This window comes from Trichechus manatus, unplaced genomic scaffold (assembly GCF_000243295.1).
Source record: "Trichechus manatus latirostris isolate Lorelei unplaced genomic scaffold, TriManLat1.0 scaffold00128, whole genome shotgun sequence".
In the NCBI taxonomy this organism is placed as follows: Eukaryota; Metazoa; Chordata; class Mammalia; order Sirenia; family Trichechidae; genus Trichechus; species Trichechus manatus.
In genome coordinates this window covers 6,150,951-6,161,700 of record NW_004444064.1, presented here as the reverse complement: position 1 = coordinate 6,161,700, position 10,750 = coordinate 6,150,951, and the positions used below count along the sequence as shown (strand labels likewise).

At 56.4% G+C, this 10,750-nt stretch overlaps 1 protein-coding gene across 1 annotated transcript in view; it reads left to right on the top strand.

The window, feature by feature from the left end:
- Nucleotides 1–3,410, top strand: part of CRYAA (crystallin alpha A) — a 4,768-nt gene extending 1,358 nt beyond the window's left edge. Inside the window, exons 2-3 of the mRNA XM_004384804.1 lie at nt 557–679; nt 3,201–3,410. Coding sequence (XP_004384861.1) covers nt 557–679; nt 3,201–3,410 — 333 coding nt within the window. The remainder of the gene's footprint in view (nt 1–556; nt 680–3,200) is intronic.
- Nucleotides 3,411–10,750: the final 7,340 nt, after the last annotated feature.

The window sequence follows — 10,750 nt, the reverse complement described above, 5'->3', positions numbered from 1 at the left end:
GCCAGCTAACTCATAACCAGCCATCCAACCATAACCAACCAGCCACCCAACCCATAATTAAGCCACCTAACCCTTAACCAGTCACCTAACCATAATCAAGCAGCCACCCAACTCATAACCAGCCAATCAATCCATAATCAGCCACCCAACCATAACCGGCCACCTAACCCATAACCAACAAACCAACCAAGCCATAAGCAGCCACCTCACCCATAACCAGTCCCCCATCCATAACCAATCAGCCAGCCAACCCATAACTAGCCATCCTATCCATAACCGGCCATCCAACCCATTACCAACCAATCAGCCTACCCATAATCGTCCCCCAACCCATGGCCACCCAGGTGATCCACAACACCCCACTGCAGCCCTGGGTTTGGATGTCACATGGCCAGAGGGCTCATCTGGGGGGCTCGCGCCAGCAGCCCCTGGAGCTGGAGGAAGAGGTTGGAGCCAAAGAACAGCTTCCATCCTCATCACTGTGGAGCAGAGCCGCTGCACCCTTCCTGCGAGCTTGGGGCCCCCAGGGGAATCCACACAGGCGTTTGCGTTCCAGGTCCGGTCCGACAGGGACCAGTTCCTTATCCTCCTGGATGTGAAGCACTTCTCCCCCGAGGACCTGACGGTGAAGGTGCTGGATGACTTCGTGGAGATCCACGGCAAACACAACGAGAGGCAGGTGAGTTCGAGGTCCGCGTCCTCCCAGGGGGGCCTGGACCCCATAGCAGGAGGGAAGCAGGAAGACCTCGGGGTCAGCGAATTGGTCTTGCTTCTCTGTAAGCAGAGCTGATCTCCCCATGCCCGCTGGGTCACCCCTGTATGCTTGGGCAGGAGGGCGGGGTGATTGGCTCGGACCCTGGGGTCCGAGTCCAGCTGAGAGTCCTGGACTCGGTCTGTGCTCAGCTGTCACCAGCTCCATCCTGATGACAGGGTGGGACCAGAAAGGACCCCGGGAGTGCTCAGCGTCCAGGTGGCAACCCCTCAGCCAGTGCACATACAACCCACCTTTGGACGGGGAGCCTGAGACGGCAGTGATCATTTATCCATCTAACCAGTACTCCCAACGCTGGAGGTGCGCTGACGCTTCATGTCTCACAGCACCTCTGTGATGGGCACACTGTCTACCTTGATTTTTGCTGAGCAGAGCTGAGACCGGGAGGTATGGCCCGCCCGAGGCCACACAGCTCCTACAAGACAGAGCGGGGTCTCCCCGGTGGTCTCCCTCCCACCCACTCTGCTGCATGGCCTGCCCTGGGCGACTCTTGCTTGTTTGGAGGCCCCTGGCCCCTCGACACGCAGGGGGTGGGTGTGGCTTTGGGAGAACAGACAGCAGGGGTGTGTCATGGAGTCCCAGGCAGGCACTGGGCTGGCAGGAGGCAGAATCTCAGAGCCCACAGCACAGTCACAGGTGTGCAACTTCCCCAGGTGCGGGGGTGGGGAGGGGGAGAGGCCTTGGCAAGAGAACGTTAGCACTGGTCTTCATTTTCTCTGGCCCAGGTCAGAGGCGAGGCTTTTCTTTTCATTGATGAAGAAGTTGTTGGTGGTGCTGCGTGGTGGAACCCATCTGTATACCTGCAGCCTCTGTCTCATCCTGGGCCCGGTAAACCAAAAACATCCAGTTGCCATGGAGTCCATTCCGAATCATGGCCGCCCTATGCATGTCAGAGCAGAACGGTGCTTCATAGGGTTTTCAATGGCTGGTTTTTTGGGAGTAGATTGCCAGGCCTTTCTTCCAAGGTACCTCTGGGTGGACTCAAACCTCCAACCTTTCAGTTCACAGCCAAATGCGCTGTCTGCACTCCCCTGGGGGCTGGTAAGCCCTTGCTAATTCTCTTCAGCCAACACAGTCGCAGGACCCCGTTGCACTCTGAGCTCTTGGCTTTGCCATCCAGCAGAGGAGGACTCGAGACAGGGAGTGAATCTGGGTTTCGGGCTGTTGTGACCCAGTGGATTGAGTACAGAGAACCCTACCCCCCAGCAGCACCTGTGTACATCCGGGGCAAGCGAAGTCTTGACGAAAGCACAAGCGAAGTACAGATTGGTCGTTTTGGAGTGAAATCAGCCAATCTGGAGAGCCAAGCCCGAGGTAGTGGGTGGACCCAGGGAAGGCTTGGACGTGCTGTGGGTGGACCTTTTGAAGGTTCCATCTCTTGAGAGGCGGGTGGGAGACGTGGCCAGGCTGCAATCCCACGTGTGTGAGAGTGAGGAGGTGCAGGGGTTCCTCATGACTCGTGGGTTCCATATTTGCAAACTCACCTACTTGCTAAACGTTCTTTGTAACCCCGCGAATCCATCCATGGCGCTTTCGCGAGCATTCACGGACATGCGCAGAGCAGCGGAAAGTTTGAGTTTCCCCACGCGTCTGTTCCCAGCTAAGGCGGAGTAAGCTTTTGTACTATGACCAAGGGTTCTTTCGCCGTCTATGTAGTGCCATGTTTCTCCCATTTTGAGCTTTTTGTTGGTGATTTTGGTGTTCAGAACGGCTCCTGAGTGGAGTGGTGCAGTGCTGTCCGGTGCTTCTAAGCACAAGAAGGCTGCAGTGTGCCTTACAGGGAAAATACATGTGCTGGACAGGCTTCATTCAGCCATGAGTTACGGTGCTGTTGACTGTGAGCGGAATGTTGACGAATCAGCAATATATATTAAATAAAAGCCGCTTGCTGTCAAGCTGACTCCAACTCATGGCAACCCCACGTATGTCAGAGTAGAACTGTGCTCCATAGGGTTTCCAGGGCTGATTTTTCAGAAGCATATTGCCAGGCCTTTCTTCCGAGGCACCCCTGGGTGGGCTCCAGCCGAGCATGTTAACCATCTGTACCACCCGGGGCCATATCTAAACAAGGTCTTGTAACAGAGACACGCATAAAACCAAGGTTATGCATTGACTGGCTGATGAAAATGTTAAGACTGGAGGCTTGCAGGCACCTAACCCTGTATTTCCCCCAGGAACAATGGTCCTGTATTCACTAATTCAGTGTTCGCAGTGACTTTATAGAACATAACGACCATGGATAATGAGTATCGACTGGACCTCGTGGAAGGAGTTCTTGAGAGCAGGAGCTGTCCCCACTCAGCTCTGCTAGCGTATCTGTAGATTGTATACTGTGTGCAGTTCACGCAGGGCCTTCTCTGGCATGGGGACTGGCTGGCCACCTGCTGCAGGGGCGCCTCTGACCCGCCTTTCCCTGTTGCCCGCCCAGGACGACCACGGCTACATCTCCCGTGAGTTCCACCGCCGCTACCGCCTGCCCTCCAACGTGGACAAATCGGCGCTCTCCTGCTCGCTGTCTGCGGATGGCATGCTGACCTTCTGTGGCCCCAAGGTCCAGTCTGGCATGGATGCCAGCCACAGCGAGCGCGCCATCCCCGTGTCCCGGGAGGAGAAGGCCAGCTCCGCGCCCTCTTCCTAGTGTGGCGGCGGGCTGGACCGCCACGCTGGCAGCCCCGCCTTACATGTCAATCCCGGGGAGACCTTAGAAAAGGCGGGGTGTTTGTTCTTCCTCTGCTTTCCCTTCTTTCGTTTCTTTTCCAGTTTCTTAGATGGGACGAGGTTTGAGAGTAGCCAGCAGAGCTTGGGACCTTGGCCATAGGTGACCCAAATCTCAACACCAGCCAGTAATGGAAGTGACCACCATCCGTACTTCTGTAGCTAACACTCTCGACCTCCTGGGGAGGCGGCCAGTGCTAGCTCTACCAAGAGGCCAGAAGAAGGAGGTTGACAGCAGGCCCTTCAATAATCCCTCGAGAAGGAGACCAGGCTCTAGAGGGTGGGAAGAAAACAGCCCCTTGCTGAGGCATCTCAGGATGGCTTCTGGGTTTCTAGCCAGGTTATCCTGAAGCCAAAAGGGACGCCTTTCCTTGGCGGTGCCTGTGTCAGGTCCGGGTGCATGCCCTGCCCAGGTGTGTCCAGGTGTTGTGAGGCTAGCACCAGCTGGCACACAGGGAATCTGGGCTCTCTGCCTGCTTCTCTCAGACCGTCTTCCCATGAACCTTCCTTCCTCTATGTAGCACGCTCTGGGGGCAACGGGTCACCTCACAGCCCGGGGCAGTCAATAAAAAATGGTGACACGCAGCTGGGGTCTGTGCACTTTGTCCTCACCACGCACGCTCCTGGGGTGGGTTCCCCTGCTCGCGTCTACCTCGCCTCCACGTCATCCAGGCCGTCTGCCTCCCTCCCAATCCCTCAAGGCCTGAATTTGTGGGAAGGCTAAGGATTCAGGGTCAGGAGTCTGCACTTCCAAGGGCTAGAGGATGGGGGTAGGGGAGAGGGGGAGAGACCAGGCACTCCCTCTCAGCCCTCCATGGGGCCCAGGGGCCAGGATGTGGGGTAGTGGGCAGTGGACCCGGGGCAGGGTAAGCCCCTCATCCTAACTGGCCCCCTGTCTGGAGGGAAGGGGCTTCTGTCCCAGCTCATTGGGGGCTGTCCTTTAAGGAAACTTGCCCTCTCTCTCTCTGCCCTGACTCACCACTCCCCAAGGACCCACCACTCCCCAGGACCCACCACTCCCCAAGGACCCACCACTCCCCAGGACACACCACTCCCCAAGGACCCACCACTCCCCAAGGACCCACCCCTCCCCAAGACTCAACATTCCCCAGGACACACCACTCCCCAAGCATCCACCACTCCCCAAGGACTCACCACTCCCCAGGACCCACCACTCCCCAAGGACCCACCTCTCACCAAGACTCAACATTCCCCAAGACCCACCACTCCCCAGGACTCACCACTCCCCAGGACACACCACTCCCCAAGCACCCACTACTCCCCAAGGACCCACCACTCCCCAAGGACCCACCATTCCCCAGGACACACCACTCCCCAAGGACCCACCACTCCCCAGGACCCACCGCTCCCCAAGGACCCACCACTCCCCAAGCACCCACCACTCCCCAGGACCCACCACTCCCCAAGGACTCACCACCCTCTAAGGGATGCAGTTGACCTGGTGGTCAGAAGTCAGCCACTCCCATTGGGATCACATTGTGACTCACCCTGCTGGAGCGGGTTCTGGGCACACTCTGCCCCCTCCCTCCGTGGACCAGACATGGGGGCCTTGGGGACTTCTGGTGTGTGTGTGGGGGTGAGTGTCCAGGAGCTGTGCCTGCACCCAAGAGCAGACCAGCCTGCCTGCTGTCTCCTTGATTCTCTGCCTGAGACAGGGATGGGGAGCCAGACAGGGCCTCCTACCTGAGGAGGGAGCAGGGACCCTGAGTTTAGAGCCAACAGGTGGCTCACTGTGGGGCCCTAAGACTCACACCAGGGGGGACAGAGATCACGGCTCTGGGGGAGTGGGAGGGAGCAAGTGCCATGGCTTGGGTGACACTGCAGCACCCCTAGGCCCAGAAAGGGCTCCCACTCTGGAGGTCTCGGCATGGAAGTTTGGACCCCAACAGGCAGCGCTCCCCCTTCCTGAGATGACAGTGGTGAGGGGCTGCTGGGAGAGAACCCGGAACACCAAGAAGGGGAACACAGGGGAGAACAATCATGAAAAATCATCCCTGTTCAATGTATGGTGAATTACTCTGGTGCTCATGGTCCTGGGCAACCCTACGGGGCAGTTCTACTGTGTCCTACAGGGTTGCTGAGTCGGAGTCAACTCGACGGCACGCAACAACAGCAACAGCGGTCACCTGAATTCAAACTTGTTACGTGGCAACACCCAGAACGGAAACACTTTGGAGGCCGGGTGGCACAGTGGTTAAGAGCTCGGCTGCTAATCAAAAGGTGGGCAGTTTGAATCCACCAGCCGCTCCTTGGAAACCCTATGGGGCAGTTCTCTGTCCTGTAGGGGCGCTATGAGTAGGAATCGACGGGACAGTAACAGTTTTTAAAAATGTTTTAAGTAAAAAGTAACACACCCACACCCACTCACATTCACTCACACACACACAATCTCTCACACATACACTCACACACTCCTTCACTCTCTCACACATGCATATACACACACACACAATCTCTCACACACTCACACACTCCTTCACTCTCTCACACATGCATACGCTCACACACACACATTCACTCACATACTTGCTCATACACACACACACCTTACACACACTCACACACACATAGACACACAAAGATACAACTTACGCCTGTTCTCATTACTCTGGGCTTGGCCCTCGTGGACAGACCGTTGCTGTCACCATGGGAGAGTCCCGAGACTGCCTCCCACCCCTCCCGCCCACCCCCTCCCTGCAACAAAGGGTGCTCCACCATTTAAACCACATGGGTAAGGAAGGGGTGCCCTGTGCAGGCGGGACACACCGCCACTCTGCTTTGAGGCTGGGACAGGATGTTCTGGAACATCAGAGTCTCTGAGTCGCCCTGCCTCTCTGGGTCCACACCAGACCAGAGTCCTTAGGGGGCCCCTCCCCATGTCCCTCAGGGAGACCGGCCTCTCCCGAAAGCCTGGTGGGTGTGGGGTCCTGCAGCCAGCCAGAGGGATGCAGCTGTTGTTAGATGCAGATGGCTTTTGTTTGCTGTGGATCTTGTTTGAGGACGTGGTCCTCCCTGGGAGACCACGTGGGGCAGTTCCAGAATCGGATCATGCACAGTGCCTTGGAGACAGAGAACTTCCCGCCGGATGCAGACTGCTCGCCTCCCATGGTCCACCAGTCGGCTCTCGGGCCGCAGGCTCAGGGAGAACTCCGGGTCCTCGTCTCACCGGGTCCCTGAGACATGGCAGCTGTGACCCCTCCCTCCTCTCCCCCCAGGCTCCCTGCTCTAGCCTTCCTGGGTTCTCTGTCCACACTCTGTCAGATGTTTCTTAGACTCATATGCACTGCAGGCTGTGGTCAGGGGCTGCTTTGTGCCTCTGAACCGGTCCCCGTCTTCCAGAGTGCGGCCCACACGCCCTGAGAGCCCTTCACAGAGGGGCTAGCACCCCGAGAAGCAGCCCAGCGTCCCTGGTGCTCCCTTGCCCGCCTGCAGCCAGCCGTGCCCGCCCATGTCCTTGGGAAGCACAGTGGACATCGGCAGTCTCTGCAGTCTACGTGTCTGCTCTCCTGGGACGGTCTCCCTCCATAGCCACCACGGCAACTGTTGGCGCCTGTCCTGTGTGCCAGCACCAAACTGACAATCTCTCATCTTTCTGCAACCTCGAGATGGTATCACTCTTCTCTGATCCAGATAAGACATGGAGCTTGGCTGGGACTAGCTCGGGGCCACCCAGCCAGGCAGCGGCCAGGCCTGGAAGCACCAGCCTCACCTGGGGTTTGTCTCCATGGGTCCCACAGGAGGCCCTGACTCTGCAGGATGGTGGGCAGGCCTGCCTGGTGCCCGTCCCGGCAAGAGGTCACGCTAAGGCAAGCTCAGAAGTGGAGAGCACAGCTCAGGCCATGCGGCCTGGCAGCCCTCTGTGGGGCTGACCCACCCTCTAGGTTCCCTGACCACACTCAGCACCTGCTCCTGCCCAGTGTTGACCCCACAGAATTCGCACCCATCTGTTTGATGTCAAGGCCGGGCTCTGAACTCCTACTCAGATTATTAAAATGTCACACAAACAAATTGCAGAGCACTGAGGGAGCCAGGTTCTGGTCCTAGCTCTGACAATAACTTGCTGTGTGGCTGTGGGCAGATTTCTCAATCCCTCTGAGAATCGAGTCCCCCAGACTCCCCAGTTACTCAACGGTAATGGATGGAATACTCCCCAAGCGCATCCAACTCAGCCCTCAGTTTTTCTTCTTTCCATCGACAGCGGGCGATGCCAGGACTCGCCACCAGGTGGCAGAAGAGGCCGTGCCTCGGCCACCAGGACCTGAGCAAGCAGGGAACTCAAAGCATCAGGATTAAAGGTCACCTTCATCTGTCCAGGGAACTGGAGGCAGCTGCAACAAACACCGGCAGAGTGCCTGGTGCCGGGAGAGCTGCTGGCTGGGGGATGCAAAGCTACAGGAGACCCCCATCCCTTTGACCCTGATGTCCAGCCGGGTAGACGGAGGCAGGATCCACAGAAAGCCACACAGTGGCTGGGCATTTCTGTACAATAAGCATTTGGGTTTCATTTGCTTGTGGAATAATTTGAAAAAGGAGAAGTTGCTGCCTGTGTGTAGGCGCTGTGCTGGGGCCCCCCGGGGCTCTGGCTGGGTCTCCTCCCAGCAGAATCACATCAGCTCTCCAGCTGGCCCTTGGCAGAGGTGACACGTTGCTTGTGGTCTTCCCGGCCTCCCCCAGCCCCTCTTCCTAGGAAAAGTCTCTCCGGGCAGCCTCAGTCCCGCCCACATCTGAGGCTTGTGGGGGCAGGGTGGGAGGTGGCCATGGCATGCAGCCCCAGGGCCTGATACAGTGGCTAGAGGGGTCAGGGGCTCAAAGGTCCCTCAGCCAGATGCTGCATGTGGCCACCTCAGGACAGGCTGAGACCAGGGACTGAGATGACACCCACATGTGGGACCCCGGTTCTAAGGGCAAGAGAGGTGGAGCAGGCGCCCTGGAGGTTGGGGCCACACTTGCGTTTGCTTTCTGCCTGCAGGGCTGATGTTGCCACCCAGAGCAGCCTGCGCCTTCTGGGAAGAGTGGGTGCTCGGAAGGGAGCCCCGTTCAGGCCAGCTGAGTGAGGTGGCCTGGCCAAAGGCTGCAACTGCCACATGGCCTCCGTCATTGTGAGCTCCCGGCGACTGGGTGGCCAGCCCGACAGGCTGCGAGGCTCGGTTGCTGCAGGGTTTCCTCCAAGACCCAGAACCAGGCTTGTGTCTGTAGGGTCAGGGGAGGCTGGAGGCCCTGGAGCTGTGCTGGTAAAACAAAGCCGAACAAAGACACACCCGGGCACGCACACACACACAGACATACAAACAGACGTGCATGCACACATATACACTTGCAAACACACACATACCATGCATGCACAAAACGCATGCGTGCACACACACGAATATAAGGCACACATTCACACACACAATGCACACACGCACACAAAAACGCATACATATACACAGATATGCAGGCACATATACAACACATATGCACACAACACATATACGCACACATGTACACATATGAACATGCACGCACACATACCAGCGCGCGCACACGCACACACACACATATATACAACGCACACGTGAAGCCTGTTGCCATTGAGTAGCTTCTGACTCATAGTGACCCTATAGGACAGAGTACAACTGCCCCATAGTGCTTCCAAGGAGCGGCTGGTGGATTCAAACTGCCAGCATTTTGGTTAGCAGCTGGGCTCTTAACCACTGTGTCACCAGGGCTCCAAATACACACGCATATATAAAATCCAATACAAACACATGCTCACACACGCATTCACACATGTACACACACACACACACACACACACACATGCATGCACACACTTGCCTGTAAAGGTCACAGCCCAGCTCTCGGCTTTATCCCCTCCCTTCTCATGACACTGCCTCCCTGTGTGTCAGATTTGTGCTTGAACTTAAAGCAACAGTCACCTAAAGACACCCCAGACCCGCTTCTCCCTGAGGACCCTGCGTGGTGAACTGGCCGGCAGACCTGACATTCTGTGTGGTGCTCGAAGCACCTGATGTACAGTCCCAAAGGGAGAGATTGGCAGGCGAGGGGGCAGGGCGGCTGCCCAAGGGCATCCCAAGGTCACAGGGAGGGAGGGACGTGGAGGTGTGGCGCTTAGTCCTCTGGAGCTTTCGGCTGCCCCAGGGCCCAGGAGACCCTCATCTTTCCCTGCCCCAGAACTAAGGAATTGATAACAGTGACCGCCTAGCTCAGAACCAGCTTTCCACACCAGTGCTGGCCTCGGAGCCGAGCTAGTGGCACGTAAGGGGAGGTTACAGACGACTCATACTGAGGGGGATTGCGGGCAGAGCTGGGGAAGGACCCTCAGACCTGGAGGACCACAGACATCTGAAGCCAGTGGGTTGAAGGCAGTCAGTTGCCATTGACTCTGACTCATGGTGACCTCATGTGTGTCAGAGTAAAACTGTGCTCCATAGGGTTTTCAGTGGCTGATTTTCCAGAAGTAGATTGCCAGGACTTTCTTCCGAGGTGCCTTTGGGTAGACTCGAACTGACAACCTTTTTGTTAGTAGATGAGTGCTTACCTGTGTGTGCCACCCAGGGACTCTGTGAGAAGACAGGACACTCAAACTTTACGCACACGTTTGGAGGATATCCAGGTCCCCATGGCCCCCAGAGTGGCTTCCAGATGGTGGAAAAGGAAGCGACTGAGCTTGGAGGAGCTCTCGGTTCGGTTCATGGGAGAAAAGGGAGAGATGCCTCAGGGTGCAGGGACAGAGCTTTTGGCTCACAGATTTCTGAAGGTCCGCAGAGGCCGTGTTACCGGAAGCAGGTCCTGCCTGGTGTGGCTTCTCATCAATAAAGACTCACCGAGGTGAGGAGAGAGGAAGAGCGTTTATGGCAAGCGCTCAGGCAAGGAGCAAGGAGGTGTATACCTCAAATCAAGCTCTCCAAGCAAAGGGAGGCAGGATCTTTTATACCGTCTCTCACAAGGAAGTACCTACAAACATCACGGACTACATAGGTTATCAAGGCGCACAGGCACAGTAAGACAAATTGCATTTTTTTCCCCTTAGTATGTACAGAAAATGGCAGATAAGTCTCTCTGTGGGCGGAGATTTTAATATTTAATTAGGTCTTAACGAGGCGTAAGTTGCTTTTGGACACTTTTTCATTTTTATTTTTATATCGATCATTTTATTTTATTTTGTTTTTTGTTGTACTTTAAGCAAAGGTTTACAATTCAAGTTCGTCTCTTCATACAAAAATTTATACATACATT